At 42.6% G+C, this 27,584-nt stretch overlaps 1 protein-coding gene across 1 annotated transcript in view; it reads left to right on the top strand.

Annotated features, from left to right (window-relative positions):
* The window catches only part of DNAH9 (dynein axonemal heavy chain 9), a 304,275-nt gene that overhangs the window by 210,115 nt on the left and 66,576 nt on the right, over positions 1-27,584 (top strand). The window contains exons 50-52 of the mRNA XM_032616402.1: positions 11,017-11,442; positions 19,163-19,282; positions 21,321-21,509. Of these exons, the coding sequence (XP_032472293.1) occupies positions 11,017-11,442; positions 19,163-19,282; positions 21,321-21,509 (735 nt within the window). The remainder of the gene's footprint in view (positions 1-11,016; positions 11,443-19,162; positions 19,283-21,320; positions 21,510-27,584) is intronic.

Raw genomic sequence — 27,584 nt, 5'->3', positions numbered from 1 at the left:
GCTACCCTCCTGTTCCGAAGAGATACAAAGGCAAAGTCGGGAGGGCTTGGCTGGGACCAGCTGTCACTGGTTTATTCATTAAGCAAATAAACATTTATTTAAGCTGACTGTATGTCAGGATCCACGAGCTACCAATGAAATCCGAGAGACATGAGTGTGAGAATCAGTCAGGACAGGAGAGGCCAACTGGTCCAGCCTCCTCGCTTCAGGGCCCAGAGAACTGACTTGCCCAGAGTCACAAACCTCAATGTTAGAGCCAGGCTTGAACTCACATCTGCAAAATCCAAGCCCAGAGATCTTCCAGCTATGCAGTCCATGGTCATTTTACCCATTATGTACTATAGGACACATGAGCCTTTTAGGACCCTATGAAAATACTTAAGATATGAGACTAAAAAGATGTTGTCTCCAAAATATGAGAAAAAAATTCTACAAAATCAAACTTAGCAAGTATTCAGGTGTCAACAACATGCAATTGTGTGTCAACTAAATTCAACTCATATACATGACCTTTTGGTGGACCATGACTCTTGAGATGCGTTCATAGGCGGTTTTATTCTGGTTCCCTTTAAATGTATTCTGTGTGTTGGGAGGAGCGTGTGGTTACTACTACTTCCTTTTATAGTTTTCACAATTAACCTTCTTTCCTATTTGGATGACCATTGGCTGAAGGGGTAAGGGAGGAAGGCGGAAAAGGGGGCAGACGGACTCATGTCACCAGGAGTCGGCATCAGAGAGGAACTGAAAAGCTGACCATTTATCGGGATGCTCACATCAGCTCTTTGGAGACCCTCCACCAGTCCCAGGGATCTTTCCCTGCAGGTTGCTTTCTCCTCCTTCTCCTGAGGGTCTAGCTATTCACTTGCCCATCACGTGGATGACTTACTTGGTCAAGGTCTAAGACAGCCTAAGCGAGGTGTGCCGTGCCAGCAGGTCACCTCTGCTCCTCGGGAGACACCTGAGCCTCCTTTGTCCAGACAGGCTCTGAGATCATTGGCCACCCGTGCAGTAAATTACCCTAGTTCTACTGTCAGGGGACTAGCCTGGTATTCTCCTCCTGTAGATTTCTGGGGTGTAGGTTAGATCCCAGTCCACTGTGTGACTCAAATTGTGCAGGAAGCGTTTAAGCTCTCTGAGTGGTCTCCTTAAAGCCCCCTTCTCTCCAGACTTGATGTGAAGTGCAAATGTCCCCCATCCTCTCTTAAAGGCAGAGTGGGTGGGACTCAGCAGCAGTTCTCACTAAACATTCTCTCTTAATCTTCGATCGCCTGACTCCTTCATACCCTCAGTGCAAGTGAAAGGTTCAAGAGTCAAAACACTGTGATCTATTGAAACCTTCTTTTATTAGTTCTGTGTAGCCAACTCACACCTCACTTTGGAAGGAAGCATCTCTTGACACAGGGCCTCAGAAAATCTGAGATTGAAATGGGGACATTGCAAAATCCTGTGACGTATACTTATGTATAAAATGTATTTAATGTGAGATTAAATACTAAATGCATCTTAGTATTTTTTTATGACGTAGGGTGAAAAGTCCCTAAAAGGAAGGACCTAGAAAGGCCTTAAGTGGGCCTCTACCCTAGAGAACACAAGATTCCTCCAGGAAAGTTTTGGGTATCATCAGGTGGACGGGGAATCGGAGGTGTAGCCCAATTATGCTACCACTTCTCAGCCTGAACCTGTTAATACAGCCGGGTCTGTGTCTCCCTGCGCCCCCAGTAGCATCATCTCAACTGCCAGGCCTTTGATTAGACATCACTTCACTGCCGCAACCTAGGATTCCCTCTCCTTTCATCTCACTCTGTCTAAATACGACCCATATTTCAAAATCAAACTTACATTCGAGATCAGTCTCTCCCTTTTCTGATTTCCAGAGCACAAAAGAGAGACCGCTTTATTTATTCACCCTCTTGTAAGTGCTCATTGATCATTTCTTGCCAAGAAGACTGATGTCTTTCATAAGATCTTTTGACACAGGGATTATATTTTCTAAGATGAGCTGAGTCCAAATCCTGGCTGAACTATTCACTGCGTGTGGCTCTAGGAATGACTTTTTCTTCTCTGAGCGTCTGTTTCCTCACCTGTAAAATGGAGGTAATAGTAATATAGTCCCCATCAGGTTGTTATAAGGATTCAATGAGATAAGGTATGAAAAGTAGCTAACAGATGGCAGCCATTCAATAAACGTTTGTTGTGGTTGATGATGTCGTTATAACAGTGTTACCTCGTCTGTTTCCACAACGCTGGAAACAGCAAAAGCCCATAAATACCCTTGGTTAATTTGTTGGCTGATTAGTTAGTTGATCATTGTTGGTAGAAATAATCACATAGAGATGTAACTCATGGAAGTAATGGGATAGAATTCTGAAAATAGCACTGGATTTGAAGTCTAGATATCTCTGCCACAAAGGGAGTAAAACTCATTTTTAATGAGTGCCTACTATGTACCAGGCAACATGATAGGTGCTTTCTTCTAACTGGCTGTGGAGCCTGGCACTAGTCACTGAACTTCTTAATCCCTCACTTTCTTTTCTCTGTTACAAAGAAAGGGGCAAATAGGAATTAATGGGCTCTTTCTCTCACACTCTCATCCAATCTATTAGCAAGTTCTATCCATTCTACTTTCAGAATATATCTAGAATTCAAATGCTTTATATCATCTCTACTGCTGTCACCCTGGTCCAAGCCACCATCGTATCTTCATTGGACTATTGCAATAGCCTCTCACTTGGCCTCGCTGTTTACAGCCTTGCTCCAGTGCTGTCTTTGCCCATTGTAGCTGTCTGAGTGACCTTTTTAAGACAACAGTTTGACCACATCATCCCTCTGTTCAGAACCTTCCATTGGCTTCCCATCATATTCAAGATTAATTGACATAGGTGTATGGGTTTATTTCTGGGCTCTCTATTCTGTTCTATTGATCCATATGTCTGTTTTTGTGCCAATACCATGCTCTTTTGATTACTATAGCTTTGTAGTATTGTCTGAAGTCTGGGAGGGTTATGCCTCCTGCTTTGTTCTTTTTCTTCGGGAAAAGAATTGCTTGGGCAATTCTGGGTCTCTTATGGTTCCATATAAATTTTAGGAACCATCATATTCAGAATAAAATCCAAAGTTGTCACCATGGCCTGCAAGGCCCTACATGATTTTGCCTGGTTCATCTCTTCTACTATACAGTCTACACCCCAGTCACTTCTCTTCCAGTTGTCACTCCAGTCCACCCACACTGACCTTCTCACTGTATCTGAAACACTTCCAGCACAATATCAGCCCAGGGCCTTTGAACGAGAAATTGCTTCTGTGTGGAATGTCTTCTCCCAAGTATCTCCATTGTTACCTCCTCTTTCGGATATTTGCCTAGAAGCTTACCTTATAAGGAAACAAACAATGGAAGTATTTGTTAATTTCAGAAAAAAATTAAAGGTATGCAAACAAGAAAGTATAACCCAAGGTAACCAATGTTTATAATCGTAGTCATGTATATACTGAATTTGAACTAAAATTTTGATGTGACCATAATGGGGGGAGGACCTTAGGGGAGAAAAGAGGGCAATAAAAATAAATAGTCACACTCTACAATAGGAAGTCTTTCAAGAGCATCTAAAATGAAGTACATAGCAGCATCAGTGTATCCATTATCAATAAGGCATGAAATCTAAAAGGAATGATGGAAGAATTTGTAAGCGGTGGCTTCTGGAGAGCTGGAGTTGGGGGGAGTGGGCATGTGTTTTGTTCTCAGCCTAGTAGCTCTGAACTGTGTGTGGACTCCATTAACAGAAATGAAAGTTTAAAATTTTCACTGGCTGGAGAGCACCTAAAAGGGCATAGCTAACCACCTGGCCAGGTAGGAACTAGGGAAGAGAAACCCTGTGACACAAGGGCCACAAGGATGAGTGTTTCACTAGATGGACCAGGAGGTAGAAAAGCCCATCCCAGAAAGGAACAATGTTTGTAAGACACAGATGCATGAAAGGGTGTGGTGTGTCTGAGCCGAAGGTGCACAGGCGACATGCAGATGAGTCTCTAAAGGTGGCTCGAGCATGATCAATAACAGCCCGTGGCATCACTAAGAAGTTTAACTGTGGACCAGTGTTTACAATCTGCAGGATACAACTGATTCATGGGTCTCAAACAGCATTTTTTAACTTGAGGTATAATTGACATATAACATTATACGAGGTTCAAGTGTACAACGTATTGATTCGATACATACAAATGTATTGCAAAACGATCAGCACAGTAAGTCTGGTTAGCATCCATCACCACGCATGGTTACAATTTTTTTCTTGTTTTTTGTTTTTAAGATTTACTCTCTTAGCAGCTTTCAAATACACAATACAGTGTTATTAACTGTACACACTGTCCCTTACATCCCTAGGATTCTTTCTTTTATAGCAGGAAGTTTGTACCTTTTGAACTGCCTTCACCCGTTTCTCCCAGCTGCCCACACCCCCGCCCCGCCTGATGAAGCAGAACGGATCAGACTGTACTGCATGTGACAGGGGAGATATTGCTTCATGTACACAAGGACCCCTCAAGTAGCCTCAAATTTTTCTGCGTTCACAGCACTCGGGTATTTAAGGACCACATCCTTATTTTCTCATCATTTTCAAAGTTAACAATAAATCTTTAGTTAATACATAAATCAGAGCATGGTAGTAAGTCTCTGTACATTTTAAGTCTCTGCTTTGGCAGTTTTATTTCACTTTTATAGCTAAACTGAAATAAATCCAGTATAACTTTTCCTGCCTTAGTTGAAGAATGGTTTTGCTTACAATTTCATGGCCTTTTTTTGTCTTCTTACAGAATTACTTGGAATTTTCTATTTATTTCCTATGGATTTTTTACAGTAAACTTCTGTGGGTTTTTTTGCGGTACGCAGGCCTCTCACCGTTGCGGCCTCTCCTGTTGCGGAGCACAGGCTCTGGACGCGCAGGCCCAGCGGCCATGGCTCACGGGCCCAGCCACTCCGCGGCATGTGGGATCTTCCCAGACCAGGGCACAATCCCGTGTCCCCTGCATCAGCAGGCAGACTCTCAACCACTGCACCACCAGGGAAGCCCGTAAACTTATTTTTTATTATACAAATAACATATAATGGCATTTTTGGTGTTACGAATAATTCAAATAGTATAGAATATATAGGGTAAAATATAAAGTCACCCTTCTTTCCACTCCAGCCCCAGTCCTCTCCCAAAAGAAAACTGCTGGAAGAATTTGAGCTGTATCTAGTCCAGCAATTTTTCTGTGTATTTATATTTGTACAAATGCACATATAAAATATGTCATATTTTAAATACAAATGGATAATGGAAACTTACTTTTCTTCGTGAAACAAGACTATTTCATGCCAGTACATACATTGAATCTTGTTGATTTAATGCTTTGTAGTATTCTAGGCTATAGTCGTACTCTATTTCATTTAGCCATGTATCTACTGTTGAGTGTTTAATTAGTTTCTCTCTTTTCTCCAATACAAATATCCTTGTGCATACGTCTTTACTACGTATATGCAAATATTTCTCTGAGCCAAATTAGAAGTACAATTGTTTGGTCAAACAGCATGGCAGGCTGAATCATGCCTCCTCCACCCCCCAAAGATACTCACGTCCTAACCTCTGGAACCTGTGAATTTTACTTCGTATGGTGACGGTGACTCTGTAGGTGTGATTAAGTCAAGGGTCTTGCAGTGGGGAGATTACCCTGGGTTATCCAGTGGGTCCTAAATGCCATCACAAGGGTCCATAGAAGAGGGAGACAAGAAGGTCGGAAGAAGAAGGTGGTGGTGATGTGGTGACAAGAGCAGGGGGTGGACACAGCTGATGTGCTGTGGGGCCTTGAGCCAAGCAATGCGGCCAACCTCTAAAGTGGGAGCAGCAAGGAACAGTCTCCCCTTCAGCCTCCAGAAGGGACCAGCCCTTCCAGCATCTTCAGCTTAAGACCCCTCACCTCCAGAACTGTAAGATAATCAATTCATGTTGTTTTAAGTCACTACGTTTGTGGTAATTTGTTACAGAAGCAATAGGAAACTCATATAAACAATATTCTCTTTTTTTATATAAGTAATGCTAAATTTCTGTCCAAAATAGCTCTTCTCTTTTATAGTTATAAACACTGCTTTCCCCACACCTTTGCCAATCTTAGATATTTTCAATTATCCTAATTTTTCTCAACAGGAGAGCAAAAAATTTTTCATTTAAAAAAATTGTAAATGGTTTGATTCTAATAAGCCTGGGCAACTTTTCAAATATTTAGATTTCTTCCTTTGTCCATTATTCAGATTCTTTGTCCATTTTCTTATGAGATAATTTCCCTTTTCCGCATTGATTTATAGGGTTTTAAAATTAATTTTTAGTATATGTCTTGGTATATATATTGTAAATATTTCTCCCTTTCATTTGACTTTTTAACTTAATATTAACAAGTTATATAAAAAGTAGATTTTATAATCAAATGATTTTGAGAATTCTAGGGTTACAGAGTTTAACAGACTTCTTTCCTACAGGACTTTTTAAGGCCTTGATTATGTGATAAGCTTGATACTAAAAGTGATAGAGATAGGACAAGAAAATAAAACAGATTAATCGAATTTATGAATAGTGATATAAGACATCCATATGAAATGCTAGTAATTCAAATCCAGCGATTTATTCAAACAACAATATGCTACCAACTGATAAGTTTCCCTTATATAATACTACCCTGTAAACATACTCAATCATAGGTCAAAGAAGAAAAGCTCTGTAGTCACTTTGAGAGATGTCAGAATGGTGCTTAACACACTTCAACATCCATTCCTATTACAACTCTTCGTAAAGTAGGAAAAAAAGGATATTTGGATATTTTGCTAACACAAAGCAATCAATCTCAGTCAGAGAGCAAAACATCCTGTCTAATGGTAGAGCATTAGCGGAATTCCCATTAACATAGAAAAAGCACTATAATGACCCCCTTCGCTGCTATTATAAAACAGTTGTCCTAAACTTTCTAGCCATGCAATAATAAATGAAAAATGGTAACATGTAAATGTTGTAAAGTACCAGACAAATGTATTATTATTCATAGATGTCATAAAAATGTAATAAAACAAATAAAAGGGAAGACTTAAGGGCCCATTACAAAATTTAATAGTTTCCCTAATATCAGCAGTAGCCAGTTAGAAAATATAATATTTTCAAGATAACAGCCAAGACACATGGTACAAATAAACATAAACAAATTTATTGAAACTATGTGAAGAAAACTACACATCTTTGTTGAGTAATATAAAATATAAATAGGCAAATAGATGTACCAAGCTTGTGTAAGGGCAGGTTTAATATTATAAGGATGTCACTATTCCTCAAATAATTTACAAGTTAAGTCTAATTTAATTCCAGTGTGATTTTTGGCTTATTTATTTCTAATGTCACTAAAAGTTCATATCATTTAAACAGCTATTAAAAATTTAACAACCTAAATGCCCAACAATATGGGGTTGGCTAAATAAATTATGGACCATCTAAATGAGAGAAAATTGTACATACTTTATTTAAAATCATGTTTTGCAAAAATAATTCATGACACAAAAAAGTTTAAGATACAGTTTTCAGTGAAAGCCAGGTTTGAAAAAATAGTGTAAACAATGATTGATATATGTATATGTGTGTGTACATATATGTATATATAAATGAATGAGCCAGATATATACCACATTCATATATGTTCACGCATCTTTCTTTTCTGTGTTTCTCTGTTAGTCTATCTGTTAAGTACATATAATGAAACACACCAGCACATAACTAATGTTTATCTCTAGGTAGTAAAATCAGGAGTGATTCTGGCTTTCATCTTCATCTTTGCTAAGTATTTCACAATAAATATTTATTCTTTTAATAAAAGGACAAAATAGTGTTACCTTGTAAACCAGTGAACAGTAAGAAACAAACTGTAAAAGAACTAGAAAAATTATTATAAGGTAAGGTCAATTTTCATATGTATATGAAAGACGCTTCTAAGCATAAAAACAAAGGATGATAGCAGATATCATCTGGAAAAGGATTATTCAATTGGGCTACATAAAAACTAAATTTCTACGTGTCACAGAATATCATAAACAAATTTTTTATTTGAAAAGAAAAGAGTTAGCATCCTCATATATATGTGAAGAGCTCTTATAAATCGTGCTGGAATGTGGCATTTGTGCCTGCCCCCGCCTGCACATTTACTCTCTGCCCTTCCCCAACGTGCAATGGCAGTTTCTCTAAGGCTTTCCCAGGTCTCCCTCCCTAGCCAAAGTGGCACCATCATTCCTCAAGAAACCACTATCCCATTAGCCCTGTTTTGTTTTTTTTTTCAGAGCACTTCTCACTATCCAATATATCCAAGGTTGGCCTCTTCTTCTGCCCACCTCTCCCACATGCATGAGCAAAAGGACTTTGCCTTTCTTATTCACCACTGTATCCCCATTTGCCAAACGAATGACTGTGCAGACACATTTATTCACTCAGCAGAGACTCCCCGACTGCACTCCATGCCAGGCAGTGTTCTGGGTGCCTGTGGTGCACCCATGAACGAAGATACTGCCTCCATGAAGAGTCTATTCTAGCACAGGGGACGGGTGAGAGACAAGCAGCGTAATGAAAACGTACTTTATACAATACATTAGAATGTGACAGATGCTGCAGAAAAAAGAAAACCGTAGAGCAGAATCAGGGGGAGCTCTGGGGCCAGGGCAGCTGGGGAGGGGATTGAGGAGGTGGGAGGTTTCAGTACTAAAGAAGGTGATGGGTGTGGGCCTCCTTGAGAGGGAGAAGTTTTTACTTGGAAAGGAGCGAATTCATCAGGCAGGTACCTGGGAAGAGCAGGCAAGGCCAAGGCATCAGCTAGAACAAGAGACCTAAGGCAGGGAGGGGAGTGTGCCTGATGCCGGCTCATCCAAAACCACATCTGCCTTCTTCTGAGAAATGTCTCCTGCATCCTGTGTTCCAATTAGCAGTGCCACATCACCTGCCCCACGATGACTGGTGACAGGAGCCCCACCTCACTGAACAAGATCATTTCCCAGGACCTTTTAATTTTCACTTGCGTTGGAGGAAAAAAATCTTCCTCCCTTCTAGTTGCAAAGCAATGGATGTGAGCCTGGAGCTGCGGCACCCCTTCCTCTCATTTGATCGCTCAACACACGTGTTGATGATGAGCACCTACTGTGTGCCAGTCTCTGTTCTAGGCACTGGGGCTGCAGTGGTTAACGAGAGAGATGAGGTCCCTGTTCGCATGAAGGAGAGGAGTATAGTAATTCCAGAAGGAAACAGTGGTAACCTTTTCCGATTGCCCTCCGTTCTATGCAGATCACCAGCGTGCTCAGATAGGCAGTGACTAGGAAGAGGAGGTTGGCGGGGAGGGTGTTTCTGCGTGGGAGGACTTCTGAACTGAGATCTGCATGGATGAGAAGGGGTCAGCCAGGCAAATGGCATAGGAAGGAGGGTAGCAGGCAGGGGTCCTGAGGTGGGAAGACGGAAGTGGAAGAGGTGAGTGTGCCCAGAGCTCAGTGAGAGCCTGGGGAAGTGGCCCAGGTAGAGGTCAGAGAGGTTAGCCGAGTGCCTTGCAACATGAAGAAGCTGGTTTGTAAAAAAGAAACTCCTGTACGTGGAGAAGCAGAAACAAGAGAGTCCAGAGAATCCTGCTGACGCAGTTCAAAATGCAGTTCCACTGGTCCTCACGTCCCATCCTCCCCAGATACATGAGCAAGAAAATCCGCCTTGTACTTCAGCTAGGTTTTCTGTCTCCGAAACCAGAGTTGTGATTAATTTATAGATATATATGAATATTCAAAAAAACTGGAAGGAATTATATAGAAATATTAACAGTGATGTATCTGGGTTATAGAATTCAATTTCATCTTTATACATTTTTATATTTTCTTAATTCAATGTGTTGAACATGCTTAACAAACTATTAATATTTTACAATTGTGGGCTTTTCGCTTCTGATTGTATTTTCACACTTTGTCCTCTTTCGCCCAGGGGAAACCACTAGCACAGGTATGCGAGCACATCTGCCACATCTGTGCTGTCCCTGACAAGGCTGTCATGACCCAAAGTACAAACCATTGCAAGAATAAATGGAGCAGCTTCCTAGGTGCTTCCATTAGGTGCTGGAAATAATCCCCTTCCTGTTTTGATTTCCAGGCACAAGAGGACCCCAAATTAATTTGGCACAAGGATCTAATCTTTGAAATTAAGATTTTCCTCCACTTACAAAATCAGCCCCAAAAGCTAGTGCTTTTGAGGTCATATGCTCCTCATGGACGGTCACAACAAACTTTAAATCAACTTTATATGCATTTCTGACAAAATTTCACTTACAGATTTACTGCTCCCGACTTAACAGACGGAAACACCGAGGCCTGGGAAGTTCAAGTGGCTTTCCAGGGTCAGCCCTTTCAGCCATATCTTTCTAGAGCAAGTGAAACTTGGAGCACAGGACAAACCCATGTCTAGGCAGAGGCAGTGACGGCACAGGGTGTGCCTGGCTTTCTGTCTGAATTATTTCTTGGCAGAAAATGCCACTTTGCTATCAGGACAGCCAGGTGCAGTTAGCACAAGCTCATGGAACAAGGCAGTTTAATTAAAGAAAAAAAAGTAGTTGGGTTACAGTGCTATTCTCTTCGATCCAAGATAGAAATTAATTTATAATAACCTTGTCTTTTATTCATGGCATGCTGCATATTTCAGAGTATGTTGGCATCCTTATATTTTTCAGCTAAATGTGAAAAAATTGTGTGTTTCTGGTGGGCCACGAGTCAAAGCCCTGAGAGAACCTAGCTGAGTCTCGGCTAACCATTCGGGGAAGTCTGAAGCCGCTGGGGAGTCGCTTGGTTCCCTTTTGATGAGTCATGATATTTAGAATTCCGAGGGCTGCCTCAGGCTTCAAAGCGACCCTTTGAGATTGATCGCTCTGAGCCCGGCTCCATTAGTGGGCCGAGGACAAAGAGAGGCGGTCGTTTTCCTCTAATGACCTGCCTCTCTCTTCCAGACCAACCTGACAGAGCTGAAGTCTTTTGGTTCCCCGCCACCGGCCGTCAGCAACGTCAGCGCTGCCGTGATGGCTCTCGTGGCCCCTGGGGGCAAGGTGCCCAAGGACCGCAGCTGGAAGGCTGCCAAGGTCACCATGGCCAAGGTGGATGGCTTCCTGGACTCCCTCATCCACTTTGACAAGGAGAACATTCACGAGAACTGCCTCAAGGCCATCAAGCCGTATCTGCATGACCCCGAGTTCAATCCTGAGTTCGTGGCCACCAAGTCCTACGCAGCCGCCGGCCTCTGCTCTTGGGTCATAAACATTGTGAAGTTCTACGAGGTGTTCTGTGACGTGGAACCCAAGCGCCAAGCACTGAGCAAGGCCACCTCGGACCTCGCTGCCGCCCAGGAGAAGCTGGCGGCTGTTAAAGCCAAGATCGCTGTAAGTGACCCCCACCTGAGGCAAACAGCCTCTCCTCCAGGCCCCAGCGCCTCAGCCTCCGGACGCACAGGCTCAGCGGCCATGGCTCACGGGCCCAGCCGCTCCGCGGCATGCGGGATCTTCCCAGACCGGGGCATAAACCTGTGTCCTCTGCATCGGCAGGCAGACTCTCAACCACTGCGCCACCAGGGAAGCCCCTCAGTCCTGATTTTTAAAGAAAACCAAATTGTTACCCAAAATCTCCTAATTTTTCAGTAGAGGCAACTTTTTTTTAAAAGACATTTATTATTTTCAGTCACACCGTGCAGCTTGTGGAATCTTAGTTCCCTGACCAGGGATTGAACCCACCTGGGCCCCCAGCAGTAGAAGCACAGAGTCCTAACCACTGGACCGCCAGGGAAGTCCCAGAAGAGGCAACTTTTATAATTTCTTCCTCAAACACTGTATAATCCAAACAAGACAGATCCACTGGACCATGGGTTTACACCTTGGTCCTAAAAGGTTTTTTCCTTTTCCTCGGAGGAAAGAAAAGATGACAGATGGTTACATATAATAAATGAACAGTATTATCCATGGAACCAGCTGCTATCTTATTAGCCACAATGAATCTAATATTTTTGGACATCTGAGAGTTAAGAACAAAGGGTCAAAAATGGGAGATTCTTTTTTCAAAGTTTATTTTAGTGAAGTATAGTTGATTTACAATGTTGTGTTATTTTCTGCTCTACAGCAAAGTGATTCGGTTATACATATATATACATTCTTTTTCATATTCTCTTCCATTATAGTTTATCACTGGTTATTGAATATAGTTCCCTGTGCTCTACAGTAGGACCTTGTTGTTTATCCATTCTATACATAATAGTTTGCATCTGGTAATCCCAACCTCCCAATCCATCCCTCCCCCATTCCCCTCCCCCTTCATTCCTGTTGCTAGCAAGGTTGTCGTGACCCAAAGTACAAACCTTCATCAAAAAGTACAAACCTTGGACTTCCCTGGTGGCGCAGTGGTTGAGAGTCCGCCTGACAATGCAGGGGACGTGGGTTCGTGCCCCGGTCCGGGAAGATCTTACATGCCACGGAGTGGCTGGGCCCGTGAGCCATGGCCGTTGAGCCTGCACGTCTGGAGCCTGTGCTTCACAATGGGAGAGGCCACAGCAGTGAGAGGGCCGTGTACCGCAAAAAAAAAAAAAAAAAAAAAATCGTCATCAAGAATAAATGGATCATCTTCCTAGGTGCTTCCATTAGGTGCTGGAAATAATCCCCTTCCTGTTTTGATTTCCAGGCCCAAGAGCACCCCAAATTAATTTGGCACAAGGATCTAATCTTTGAAATTAAGATTTTCCCCCACTTACAAAATCAGCCCCAAAAGCAAGTGCTTTTGAGGTCATATGCTCCTCATGGATGGTCACAACAAACTTTAAATCAACTTTATATACATTTCTGGCAAAATTTCACTTGCAGATTTACTGCTCCCAACTTACAGACGAAAACACCGAGGCCTGGGAAGTTCAAGTGGCTTTCCAGGCATAGGAAATAAGTCTGTTCTCTATGTCTGTGAATCTGCCTCTGTTTTGTAGGTAATTTCAAAAAATGGGAGATCCTTTTTCCCCTTTGAAATGTAGGTTTTAGCCACCTTTCCCCACCTTGTGCACCATTCTCTTCCATTCTGGCCACTGTCCACCCCCCTCACTCTCAGCGGTGTGGATGTGTGGGCCTGCAGGGCATGTGTGATGCTACCTGCAGTGCTTTACAGAAGCTTGTAAAAGCATGTAGCATATTGTGGTTGGTGGTTGGGGGGGTCCTTTGGCCATAAATATAAAATTAGCCTTTTGTTGATATTTTGATTGTATGTCCCTCACCCAGGATTGTGGGATGGAGGTGATTCTGGATTCACACCTTGAACTTCATCTTTGCCATTAAAATTGGTATCACCAAAGTGAGAGGTAGAAATCAGAATCCTGCGGGATGACATAGCAGCTGAAAACCCATCAGCAGACCTTCCAATCCATGCTGTGCTATTCACCGATGGGTGACCTTTAGAAAGGCCTTTCCAGAGCCCAAACTTCAGCTTCCTGAAGTAAAATGGACACAATAATAGTCCATTTTGGCTATTCATGATTTTGCCGTGAGGATGAAAGGAGAGAAGTCGTGTACAGCACAAGCCCAGAGCCCAGCCCACAGGGACACAGGGAGCTGCCGCCACCCCCAGGGTTCCGATGACCACTGACCCCTGCTTTCCCTCCACCACCTCCTCCTGCATGTGCCATCATGTGCAAGCCCTGGTCATCACTCACTACCATGATCAAGTTCAAGCCAAAACATCCCCTGGACCTTTCATTTCTACACGTGCATTCCAGGCAAATAAGATTCTTATTGCAAGTTTCTCATGATGATAAAAAGGGTTTTACAAGTTATGAAACGGGAGATGCAGACATGCCGCATGCTTCAAGTTTCATGGGTTTATTGATCGATAGACTAAATTCTATGGTTAAAGGCTCTAGTTCAAAGATCCCTGCAGCCAGACTCTCTATAAAGAAGAGATGCTTTGGCAAAGCAGCTAATCTCTCAGTACGTTTGCTTTATAAATCCAGACGTTCATGGACCAGTTTACTGATAATCAACGCTCACAATGGCCCACTTGAAAGAATACCAAGGGCAAAACACTAACAGCCCCTTGACTGCTTTGGGAGGGAAAATACCTTCTGATAATTTTCATATTCTTCAGTCTCTCCTGGAAAAGTGTTGCAAGAACTGCATTTTCAAAGATCTCTTTCTTACTCAAGTTATTTTAACTAAAGGAACATTTGGTGCAGAGGGAATGTTTTCAAAATGTTTATACCTTTTTAGTAGCCAGCATGCACACGATGGGCCCATTCAACCTGTGGAAGCCATCAGAATATTTTTTAAATACCTGGCTACCTTAGGAAGACACTTCTCTCCTGCCCAAATATTTTTTGAAAAAAACGCGTTCTCTCTTTTAACAACCTCCTCTCCAATCCTTTGCTTATCCACATGCCTATCCACATCCCAGGAGTGCAGACACTCCCCCACCAATAACACCCGTACTGAATACAGAAGCCCACCCAGGACAGGAAAGTGCCTCCCTCTGTGCCCCTGAGGCCATCGCCAGGCCTCTCCAGTTACACCCACACCAAGTCTTTTTCTTAGGATCTTAGGATAATTCCAAGTAAAGACTTTTATATTCAAGATGCATAAAGTGAAAAAAAAAAAGCATCTTTCAAAACAGATTCTACAAGGTAACTTCAACTTGATTTTATACATATAATTAAAATACACACAAATATGAATAGTGGTGGTTATCTCCTGGTGGTAGATTTTGGATGGTTTTGTTTATCTGTGTTTTCTTTTTTCCTATTAAGAACACATATGAACGTGACAATTTATAAAAATAATAGTAATAAAAACAAGGAAGACATCTTCATCAAGCATTCACTTACACATAAATAAAATATCAGAGAGTAGAGAAGAGCTTCAAATGAAAAATGACAGTCTCCTGCCCTTTTCTTTCTTTTGTCTGTTTTTTTCTGATTGTTTTTTTTGTTTTTGTTTTGCGGTACGAGGGTCTCTCACTGTTGTGGCCTCTCCCGTTGCGGAGCACAGGCTCCGGACGTGCAGGCTCAGCGGCCATGGCTCACGGGCCCAGCCGCTCCGCGACATGTGGGATCCTCCCGGACCGGGGCACGAACCCGCGTCCCCTGCATTGGCAGGCGGACTCCCAACCACTGCGCCACCAGGGAAGCCCCTTTTCTGATTGTTGATGCCACTCAGAGCTTGCTACCTAGTGGCTTAAATGTGTTTTATTTGGCCTGCACAATGTGTTTGCCAAAGATGTAACTAATTGCCAATATTTAAAAAAAAAATCTGATTTCTGGCCGGTCTTATAATAATCGGAAGAGTCCTGAATGTCACTAAGTGACCCTGGAGTTAACCAGTGGCTTCTCACTCAAGCAGGGTGTTTTGCTGCATTTAGTCACAGTCACCACCGGCCCCTATTTTTTTTAACATTAGACTCATTTGACTAGTTTACCTCATCTTCCTGGGCTGCTCATCTGAATTTCTGACCCTTGTCTGCGTGCTGTGCTGCATCCCTATTCTTGATGTATCTTCTTCAGGCAGTTGACTTTCTGCTACATGAGGCTTGAAGACATTCATCCCCTGTCTTCTCATCATGACAGCCACTATGTTTTTCTGACGTGACCTTTACTTCTTGTTCAGTCATATGGAGGCCGCTTCCTAGGAGCTCTCAGTGTTCAAGATGAAATTATTACCCTTTCCTTCAGCTCATCCCCTTCCCTCCTCTCTCCAACTTCATTATCGTTATTTATCGTTACTTTTGCATTCGAATCACCAGCACTGAACATATCTACATTGTGTTCTGTAACCAGAATTAATTGTCCCATGCTCTCTCCACTGACCGATTCAAAAAATCAGTAAATTCTGTTTATATTCTATGAACCTGTCTATATTGTTCATAGAAGATCTCAGTGCTGTTATACTTACTTTCTTACATACCTTTCCCCCTGGACTTTCTTCTCTCTCTCCCTCTTTCTCTCTCTCTCTTCAATTAGTTCTTTTAGCATAGCCTTATTTTGTAAAACCCTCCAGTCAATCCAGTGTTTTACTGAGTCCCCTTTTGCCCCCAAGTCTTTTCTCTCTTGTCCCCACTCAAAGCTCCAAACAGTTTTGGAGAGTAATCACGTTCACTGCTCTCTTGGGTTCGTTCCAATGACTTCTGGACCCCATGGCTTCTTTCTTGATTTCTTCTCTCATTTTGCTATGGCTTGTTCTTAAGTAACTTTCTCAGAAATGTTCCATAAGAGGTAAATTTTCTAATGTTCCAGTCTGGACGTATCTTTTTATTTTTAAACTGAATTGACTATTTTGCTGCGTATTAAATTCTGAGGCTAATTTTTTCCCTTAGAACACTGAATGCTTTATCTTTTTGTCTGGTGAGAAGTCTGATGAACAGTCTGGATACACTGTATTTCTGCCTTTCTGGAAGTCTTTCAATTTTTTCTTTCTTCTTGGTGTCTGAAACTTTACATTGACGTGCTTAGCTGCCATTCTTTCTTTATTCATTGTGCTTGGCATGCAGAGGCTTATTTTCTTCAGTTCCACAAGGTGATTTAATATCTCCCTTCTGTTTCCTTTTTAATTTCATTTTCTGGAATGCATATTGGTTGGATATTGGACCTTCTGATGGGTCATCTATTTTCTCTTATCTTTTTTTTTTTTTTTTTTTTTTTTTTTTTTTTTTTTTTTTTTTTTTTTTTGCGGTACGTGGGCCTCTCACTGCTGTGGCCTCTCCCATTGTGGAGCACAGGCTCCGGACGCGCAGGCTCAGTGGCCATGGCTCACGGGCCCAGCCGCCCCGCGGCATGTGGGATCTCCCGGACCGGGGCACGAACCCGTGTCCCCTGCATCGGCAGGCGGACTCTCAACCACTGCGCCACCAGGGAAGCCCTCTCTTATCTTTTTGTCACTTTATGCTTTCTTATTCTATTTAGATTTCCTCAAATTCATCTTTTAATTTATTGAATTTATTATTTTTTACATTAACAATAAAGATTATTTCCACAAGTTTACTTTGTTGTTGTTCTCTTTTCCTTTTATTAGCATCCTCTTGTTTTATGGATGAAACATCTTGAATCTCCCAGAGAAACTACTTATGAAGGGTTTTATGCTTTGTTGCCGTTTTTTTTGACTGAAGTTCTTTCTTTTTCCCAGGTCATTTTTTCCTTCTTGTCTACCTTTAATCTAGGCTTTAATCAAATGTCTTCTTGTCTTTTCATGTTTACAAGAGTAGTGATCGAAAGCAGAGTATAGCTCTGCAGACAAGAGCAGATCTGGCAGACTGGCAGGATTTGTTTTCTAGATCGGATGAGTTATGGTGGATGCATCCTATTACTTGTTGTATTTAGTTCTGCTCTACAGCAAAGTGATTCAGTTATATATATATATGTATATACATACTTTTTAATATTCTTTTCCATTATGGTTTATCACAGGATTTTGAATATAGATCCCTATATACAATAGGACCTTGTTTATCCATTCTGTATGCATTAGTTTGCTGGATGCATCTTAAATGCCAGAACATGGTATCCTTTCTCTGCCACTGTTGACTCTCCTGCTGGTGACACAGGTGCCTGGTGGCATTGCATGGGGATGGAGATGTGGAGTGGAGGATCAAAAGGCTTCCAGTTGACTGTCTTATTTTCAACATCCCCCTGCAGCTCACCTGACATTTCCAAATCCCCAGTGTATGTGAGGCTCTGCAGAGCTGCTCAGCTTCTGCTCTACGTTGCAGTGTCCTCTGCCCTGCTCCAGCCCTTTCCACTGCTCTATCTGTGGTCTTCCATAGATCTGTTGGAATCCCTCACCCTCCAGTGGCCCTCAATATTTGCTTGATGTTATGGGCTTATGACTTTTTAAACTGCTTCATAACCATTTTAGAGAAGTCTCGGGAAGAAGAGGAGTAAATGAACGTGGCCAGCCTGCCATTGTCAATTGGATGGCTCACCACCTAGTTCTTAAGCTGCTTGGCTATATAAACTTGGCCCTTCATTTCTTTCTCTTGTGACTTGGTAATGACTGACAAAGCAGCCTGAAGCCCTGTTATTGCATAGACATGAGACATATCTGGAGGTGTCTGCCATGTGCCCAGGTGTCTTTGTGTATGCAAATATGCATCATGGGGGCAACAAAGACTGTGCACTTGAATTCTAAATTCTTGATAAATTTAGAAAAAATTGAAACCGTGTCGTTTTTAAAAATGTTCCTCTACTTCGGGATAATTGGAGAGAATCGATGAGGTCAAGTGAAGTTGTCTTGCACTCCTGGGACCTTAAAGCAAAGGGAGGGGACTACCCTGGTGGCGCAGTGGTTAAGAATCCACCTGCCAGTTCAGGAGACACAAGTTCAATCCTGATCTGGGAAGATCCCACATGCCGTGGAGCAACTGAGCCCGTGCACCACAACTACTGAGCCTGCGCTCTAGAGCCCTCAAGCCACAACTACTGAAGCGCGTGCACCTAGAGCCTGCACTCCGCAGTGAAAAGCCCGCGCACCGCAACGAAGAGTGGCCCCCGCTCACCACAGCTAGAGAAAGCCTGTGCGCAGCAACACAGACCCAACGCAGCCTAAATTAATTAATTAATTAATTAAATGAATTTATTTTTTTAATTAAAAAAAAAAGCAAAGGGCAGACATAGGTTGCAGACAGCCCAATTCCAACCCACGAACCAGCCGCAGCAGACGGTGTGTGCTCCTCCCAGCACCCCCACCCTGGGATCCTACTGGCCATTTTCAGGCCTCCTCAGGCTTCAGTGAGATTTTGCTTCTAAAAGCAGCACTTGTACTTTTTTGTCAGGCTACTGGAACCCCTTTTCCCCAATACAGGGAGAGACAGAATTTAAGCCTCTCCCTCCTTGTGCGTCACCCCTCCTGGTCCTGGACCAATGACTGAGGTGCTGGATAGAAAAGCTCAGTCCTCTCACTTGCGTCGGGACCCTCTGGACTTCCACTGGTATCCACGTGAGGGCCCCCCTAGTTTGCCTTCCTTCCCCTCCCTGCCCGCCTTCCCCAGTCCCTTACAGCTCCCCCTCAGGAGGCCTTCCTTAGAAATCCCCTACCCGTGAACCCTATCTCTGAAGCACTGGAACTACTGACAGACGTTGTGTTCCTTCCTAAACAGCACCTTAATGAAAACCTGGCCAAACTCACGGCCAAGTTTGAGAAAGCAACAGCTGACAAACTCAAATGTCAGCAAGAAGCTGAAGCGACTGCAGGCACCGTCTCCCTTGCAAACCGCCTGGTGAGTGTGAACCTCTTCGGCTGGCTTTAATTACACGAGCTGAGATTGTCAGGTGCCGCAGAGGTGCAAAATATTAATAGATGAGCAGCTGAGTGCCGCTTTGACTAGGGGGCAAATAATAAAATGCTCTGGGCTGCAAGGACTGACTCCTGAGAAAAGCGTGAATGCCCACCCTGGTCTGGTCAAAGGAGATTTCCCACAGGGATGGTCGGGAGACTGGGGCACTGGATGGATCAGGAAGCTTACGAGAGGTGTGACGTGCTTACATACAAGTGCGTCAGCCAGAGGGAGCATTCAGTGACAAAGCTAGCATTCGACAGGCAAACCCTGAAGCTCTTACCTGTGGGATATTTGATAATAAGGGTGTGGACAGGATGAGGCACTGAGAGAGAAGCAGAAAAGAACAAGACAGATGGTTGACCCTGAACATTGCTAACCATAACCTTGGTCTCTTCAGCAAGACGGTCATTTACACGGCCACTCAGGGCTCTAAGAGCAAGTGTTCCAAGGGCAGGAAGTAGAAGGTCCTACTCTCTTAAGGCCTGGGACCAAAAGCCAACTCAACATCCTTCCTCTGCGTCTACTGGTCAAAGCAGTGACAGATCCAGGGAGGGGGAGCACAGACACCAGCTCCTGCTGAGAGGAGGGTCAGGGGATGTGTAGCCTTTTTAATCCCCCATGGTTTATATTTCTCATCATGAATCAGCTAAGAGCCTGCAAAGCAGTGTCCACGGGATGTGATTTCTCTTTATCGAGAGCCTTTTACAGCACTTTCCTCCCCAATGAAAAGAAGTGGAATCGATCCCTTTTCCCATTTATTCCAGCCCCCATTTATGTATATAACAAAGCCAGGTTTCCTAGTTCAGGGAGAAATTAGTCATAACAGTCACTGAATCGGTCGTGCTCCAGTAACAAGAGGTGAAGCCTCAGGTGTGTCTGTGCCCTGTTTGTTGAACCTGCTGCTGCAGAGCTCTGGGATGATCGTCTTCACTGAATGGTGTGGTCTAGCGACAGCTCGTGCACTAACATGCAGGAAGCAGTCAGGACCTCCCCGCTGTCCTGTCTTCCGTTCAGATCCCTGTTTGGTTTCCAGAATTTTGCACGGCCTCTCTCTGCCCAGCTGGAGCCTTTTTTGCGTTGGTCCTCGTAGGAGGCAGGTGGAGCTCTGCTCTAGGACTCAGGACAGGTCAGCTCTGAAGCCATCCCTGTCCCCACCAACCTGGGGTGGTTGAAGTGTCAGAAGACAGGACACTTCGACTTTCTGGTCTTTATCTGTGTGATCTAAGATGGCGTGGGAATGGTCGGTGGGGAAGTCCCTCAGGTCTCCCAGCTCTGACATCCTAGGATGCCATCTTTCCAGGAAGAAAAAGGGATCAGTCACAGCACAAAAGCCGAGCTTCACCGAACAGCCCACCTCACAGTCCTCTGTAGACAGTGTCTATCCTCTGGGAGAGGGCGCCCCCCAACGTGGGCCCTGCAGAGTCGGGCCCTGCTCTGCAGTCTTGGTACTTTGCACACACCCGTGTTTCAGTGCATCTGACTCCGTGTCTTAATTACCACGCCGATCTCCCCACCCACTGTGAATTATTTATAGTGCAATTGATTTTATTTACTTTCACATCTCCAGCATTTGGAGGAGAAGAGAGAGGTACAAGATTTTCTGTTACGTTTTGAGGACCAGAAACGGTACCAAGTGATGAACACACATGGTCACACTAAATCCTCTTCACGGCTCTTCGAGGTGGGCATATTCATCTCCACACCTGTCAAGGCAGAGCCTGGAAGGTGCATTCAGGACCTGTCTCTCCACAGCCCACGTAACACAGAGCAGAGAACAGGGGCTCGTTGACTGCAGTGTTCACTGTAGCCGGTACAAACCGCGCCCCCCGTCCCCCCGCATTGATCAGAAGGGCCACATAAATGATGTCCTGAGTCTCCTGCTGTGAAGCGTGAGCCATGCATTCTCCGTGGCTGAATTGTGGCTCTGTAGCCTGTGGTATAACGTGTCTTCTCCCCTCTCTGCTCTTTGAAATGATAGGTGGGAGGACTGGCCTCTGAAAACGTGAGGTGGACAGAAGCTGTGCAGAACTTCAAACAACAGGAAAGGAAATTATGTGGAGACGTTTTACTTACTGCGGCTTTCATTTCGTACCTGGGCTTCTTTACAAAGAAATATCGGCAGAGCCTCATGGATGGGACCTGGAGACCCTACCTGAGCCAGCTGCAGGTAAGTCCAGCCTGCATCTGTCCTGACGCCACCAGCCTGTGGGGACCAGGGAGCTCATGTGACAGTAATAACACAAACCTCTGAGTCCCTACTTGCGTTCTTTCCCCCACAACCACCTGAGTATCCCCTAGTGACCGCTGAGACCCAGGAAGGAGACCTGTGCGCCCATGTCCTCCCACACTGCCCTGCACTGTCCTCCACTGCCGTCCAGGCCACCTAAGCACGGCACCTCTCCTCTTCCTGGGTCTCCATGGGAACGCCAGTCCACCGCCCCCAGGCTGTCTCCTGACACTCCTCAAAACTATAAAACCCAAGAGGCCCCAAACGCATCCTGTATCTCCCTCCAGCCTTCCTGCTCTTGTGCCAAACTTCGTAGCACAAGTTTGGAGGAGCATTCCCCAAATGCTGCACCGCACCTTGTTACCGGGCCCCAAAGCTCCCCCGTCTGTGTCTGTGACCCACAGACACCCTTCATGAAAGCAGCTTATCTGGTCATGTGTACTCAGTTCTCAGTGTGAGTGGGAGGACGTTACTCCCAACTCCTCCCTCTACGCTGACATGATGAAATGGGGAAATGCTAGTTCCCAGCTGAAGAGGGATCAGGATGTGTTACATCTTGACACTTTCACATCACTCACAGTCCTCAATGAACAAATATTCACTGAGTCTTCAACCTGCCCTACACGCCACTGGAAGGAGGTACAGAAGACGCTCAAGACCAGGATGTTGGCAGAACAGAGTCCAGTGGATGAGATGAGAGTTATAAAAAGCAGCTGCCGTGAGAGTCAGCACAGAAAGTTCACCACGTACAGTAAGGGTTATATTCTAGAATTCATTTGTAGGTGTTTCCTTGGAACACAAAGCCCATACCGTCTAGCGGTGGTTGGCTTAACAGATCAGCTCATAAAATCTCATTCACCTGATGATTTGCTGAACAGTGGTTTAAAAACTTACAGCATTGGGAAATAAACAAAAGATAAAGCTGTTATTTATTCTCCTTCAACACTTGTGGAAAAGGAAATTTTTAAAAGGACGATCATTAGCTGAGCGAATGAAGATGAGGAGCCCAGTGGCCGCCCAGCAAGGGTTTTTCTGGCTTTGTTTGCGGCTCTTAAGCAATTTTTGTTTTTTACATCTTTATTGGACTATAATTGCTTTACAATGGTGTGTTAGTTTCTGCTTTATAACAAAGTGAATCAGTTATACATATACATATGTTCCCATATCTCCTCCCTCTTGCGTCTCCCTCCCTCCCACCCTCCCTATCCCGCCCCTCTAGGTGGTCACAAAGCACCAAGCTGATCTCCCTGTGCTATGCAGCTGCTTCCCACTAGCTATCTATTTTACATTTGGTAGTGTATATATGTCCATGCCACTCTCTCGCTTTGTCTCAGCTTACCCTTCCCGCTCCCCGTGTCCTCAAGTCCATTCTCTAGTAGGTCTGTGCCTTTATTCCTGTTTTTTTTTTTTAATAATTTTTTTCTGCTTTATTGAGATATAATTGACAGGTAACATTGTGTAACTTTAAGATGTACGATGTGTTGATTTGATGCACATATATTGTGAAATGATTACCACAGTAGCTTAGTTAATACTTCCATCACCTCACACAATACCATTTCTTTTTTGTGATGAGAACATTTAAGATCTACTCTCTTAGAAACTTTCAAGTGTACAATACAGTATTAACTGTAATCACCATGCTGTACATTAGAATCCCAGAACTTTTCTTATAATGAAAGTCTGTACACTTTGACCAACATCTCCCCGTTTCCCCCACCCCCAGCCCCTGGCAACTACCATTCTACACTCTGTTTCTGTGAGTTTGGCTTTTTTAGATTGCACATATAAGTGAGATCATACAGTATTTGTCTTTCTCAGTCTGACTTATTTCACTTAGCATAACGCCCTCAAGGTCCATCCATGTTGTTTCAAATGGCAGGATTTCCTTCTTTCTCATGGCTCAATAATATTCCATGGTATATGTGTCATTCATATATATACATACATATATATATGATTCATATGTCATATATATATATATATATATATATATGCACACCATGATTCTTTATCCATTAATTCGTTGACAGACACTTAGGCTGTTCCCATAGCTTGGCTATTGTGGATAATTCTGCAATGAACATGAGGTGCAGATATCTCTTTGAGACAGTGATTTCATTTCCTTCAGATATATAACCAGAAGTAGAATTCCTGGATCATTTGGTAGTTCTATTTTTAATTTTTTTAACATCTTTATTGGAGTATAATTGCTTTACAATGGTATGTTAGTTTCTGCTGTATAACAAAGTGAATCAGCTATACATGTACATATATCTCCATATCGCCTCCCTCTTGCGTCTCCCTCCGACCCTCCCTATCCCACCCCTCTAGGTGGACACAGAGCACTGAGCTGATCCCCCTGTGCTATGCGGCTGCTTCCCACTAGCTATCTATTTTACATTTGGTAGTGTATATATATCAGTGCCACTCTCTCACTTCGTCCCAGCGTACCTTCCCCCTTCCCGTGTCCTCAAGTCCATTCTCTACGTCTGCATCTTTATTCCTGTCCTGTCCCTAGGTTCTTCAGAACCTTTTTTTTTTTTTTTTAGATTCCATATGTATTTGTTAGCATACGGTATTTGTTTTTCTCTTTCTGATTTACTTCACTCTTTATGACAGACTCTAGGACCATTCACCTCACTACAAATAACTCAATTTCATTTCTTTTCATGGCTGAGTAATGTTCCATTGTATATATGTGCCACATCTTCTTTATCCATTCATCTGTCGATGGACACTTAGGTTGCTTCCATGTCCTGGCTATTGTAAATAAGAGCTACAATGAATATTGTGGTACATGACTCATTTTTTTTAACATCTTTATAGGAGTATAATTGCTTTACAATGCTGTGTTAGTTTCTGCTTTATAACAAAGTGAATCAGCTATATATATATCCCCATATCTCCTCCCTCTTGTGTCTCCCTCCCACTCTCCCTATCCCACCCCTCTAGGTGGTCACAAAGCACCGAGCTGATCTCCCTATGCTGTGCAGCTGCTTCCCACTAGCTATCGATTTTGGTAGTATATATAAGTCCATGCCATTCTCTCACTTCGTCCCAGCTTACCCTCCACCCTCCCCGTGTCCTCAAGTCCAATCTCTACATTTGCGTCTTTTTTCCTGTCCTTCCCCTAGGTTCTTCATACCATTTTTTTTTTCCTTTAGATTCCATATATGTGTGTTAGCATATGGTATTTGTTTTTCTCTTTCTGACTTACTTCACTCTGTATGACAGACTCTAGGTCCATCCACCTCACTACAAATAACTCAATTTCGTTTCTTTTTATGGCTGAGTAATATTCCATTGTATATATGTGCCACATCTTCTTTATCCATTCATCTGTCGATGGACACTTAGGTTGCTTCCATGTCCTGGTCCTGGCTATCGTAAATAAGAGCTACAATGAACATTGTGGTACATGACTCTTTTTGAATTATGGTTTTCTCAGGGTATATGCCCAGTAGTGGGATTTCTGGGTCATATGGGAGCTCTATTTTTAGTTTTTTAAGGAACCTCCATATTGTTCTCCATAGTGGCTGTATCAATTTACATTCCCACCAACAGTGCAAGAGGGTCCCCTTCTCTCCACAACCTCTACAGCATTTACTGTTTGTAGATTTTTTGATGATGGCCATTTTGACTGGTGTGAGGTGATACCTCATTGTAGTTTTGATTTGCATTTCTCTAAATATTAGTAATGTTGAGCATTCTTTCATGTGTTTGCTGGCAATCTGTATATCTTCTTTGGAGAAATGTCTATTTAGATCTTCTGCCCAGTTTTGGATTGGGTTGTTTGTTTTTTTGTTATTGAGCTGCATGAGCTGCCTGTATGTTTTGGAGATTAATCCTTTGTCAGTTGTTTCATCTGCAAATATTTTCTCCCATTCTGAGGGTTGTCTTTTCGTCTTGTTTATGGTTTCCTTTGCTGTCCAAAAGTTTTTAAGCTTCATTAGGTCCCATTTGTTTGTTTTTGTTTTTATTTCCATTTCTCTAGGAGGTGGGTCAAAAAAGATCTTGCTGTGATGTATGTCATAGAGTATTCTGCCTATGTTTTCCTCTAAGAGTTTTATAGTGTCTGGCCTTACATTTAGGTCTTTAATCCATTTTGAGTTTATTTTTGTGTATGGTGTTAGGGAGTGTTGTAATTTCATTCTTTTACATGTAGCTGTCCAGTTTTCCCAGCACCACTTATTGAAGAGACTGTCTTTTCTCCATTGTATATTCTTGCCTCCTTTGTCAAAGATAAGGTAACCATAGGTGCATGGGTTTATCTCTGGGCTTTCTATCCTGTTCCATTGATCTATATTTCTGTTTTTGTGCCACTACCATACTGTCTTGATTACTGTAGCTTTGCAGTATAGTCTGAAGTCAGGGAACCTGATTCCTCCAGCTCCGTTTTTCTTTCTCAAGATTTCTTTGGTTATTCGGGGTCTTCTGTGTTTCCATACAAATTGTGAAATTTTTTGTTCTAGTTCTGTGAAAAATGCCATTGGTAGTTTGATAGGGATTGCATTGAATCTGTAGATTGCTTTGGATAGTATAGTCATTTTCACAATGCTGATTCTTCCAATCCATGAACATGGTATATCTCTCCATCTGTTTGTATCATCTTTAATTTCTTTCATTAGTGTCTTATAGTTTACTGCATACAGGTTTTTTGTCTCCTTAGGTAGGTTTATTCCTAGGTATTTTATTCTTTTTGTTGCAATGGTAAATGGGAGTGTTTCCTTAATTTCTCTTTCAGATTTTTCGTCATTAGTGTATAGGAATGCAAGAGATTTCTGTGCATTAATCTTGTATCCTGCTACTTTACCAAATTCATTGATTAGCTCTAGTAGTTTTCTGGTAGCATCTTTAGGATTCTCTATGTATAGTATCATGTCATCTGCAAACAGTGACAGTTTTACTTCTTCTTTTCCAATTTAGATTCCTTTTATTTCTTTTTCTTCTCTGACTGCTGTGGCTAAAACTTCCAAAACTATGTTGAATAATAGTGGTGAGAGTGGGCAGCCTTGTCTTGTTCCTGATCTTAGTGGAAATGGTTTCAGTTTTTCACCATTGAGAACAATGTTGGCTGTGGGTTTGTCATATATGGCCTTGATTATGTTGAGGTAAATTCCTTCTATGCCTACTTTCTGGAGAGTTTTTATCATAAATCGGTGTTGAATTTTGTTGAAAGCTTTTTCTGCATCTATTGAGATGATCATATGGTTTTTCTCCTTCAGTTTGTTAATATGGTTTATCACATTGATTGATTTGCATATATTGAAGAATCCTTGCATTCCTGGGATAAACCCCACTTTATCATGTTGTATGATCCTTTCAATGTGCTGTTGGATTCTGTTTGCTAGTATTTTGTTGAGGATTTTTGCATCTATGTTCATCAGTGATATTGGCCTGTAGTTTTCTTTCTTTGTGACATCCTTGTCTGGTTTTGGTATCAGGGTGATGGTGGCCTCATAGAATGAGTTTGGGAGTGTTCCTCCCTCTGCTATATTTTGGAAGAGTTTGAGAAGGATAGATGTTAGCTCTCTAAATGTTTGATAGAATTCACCTATGAATCCATCTGGTCCTGGGCTTTTGTTGGAAGATTTTTAATCACAGTTTCAATTTTAGTGCTTGTGATTGGTCTGTTTATATTTTCTATTTCTTCCTGGTTCAGTCTTAGGAGGTTGTGCATTTCTAAGAATTTGTCCATTTCTTCCAGGTTTTCCATTTTACTGGCATATACTTACTTGTAGTAATCTCTCTTGATCCTTTGTATTCTGCAGTGTCAGTTGTTACTTCTCCTTTTTCATTTCTAATTTTATTGATTTGAGTCTTCTCTCTTTCTTTCTTGATGAGTCTGGCTAGTGGTTTATCAATTTTGTTTATCTTCTCAAAGAGCCAGCTTTTAGTTTTATTGATCTTAGCTATTGTTTCCTTCATTTCTTTTTCATTTATTTTTGATCTGATCTTTATGATTTCTTTCCTTCTGCTAACTTTGGGGTTTTTTGGTTCTTCTTTCTCTAA

The sequence above is a fragment of the Phocoena sinus genome, chromosome 20 (genome assembly GCF_008692025.1).
Source record: "Phocoena sinus isolate mPhoSin1 chromosome 20, mPhoSin1.pri, whole genome shotgun sequence".
Taxonomy (NCBI): Eukaryota; Metazoa; Chordata; class Mammalia; order Artiodactyla; family Phocoenidae; genus Phocoena; species Phocoena sinus.
Note: the sequence above shows the minus strand (reverse complement) of the source record. Positions and strands in the feature narration are given on the sequence as shown.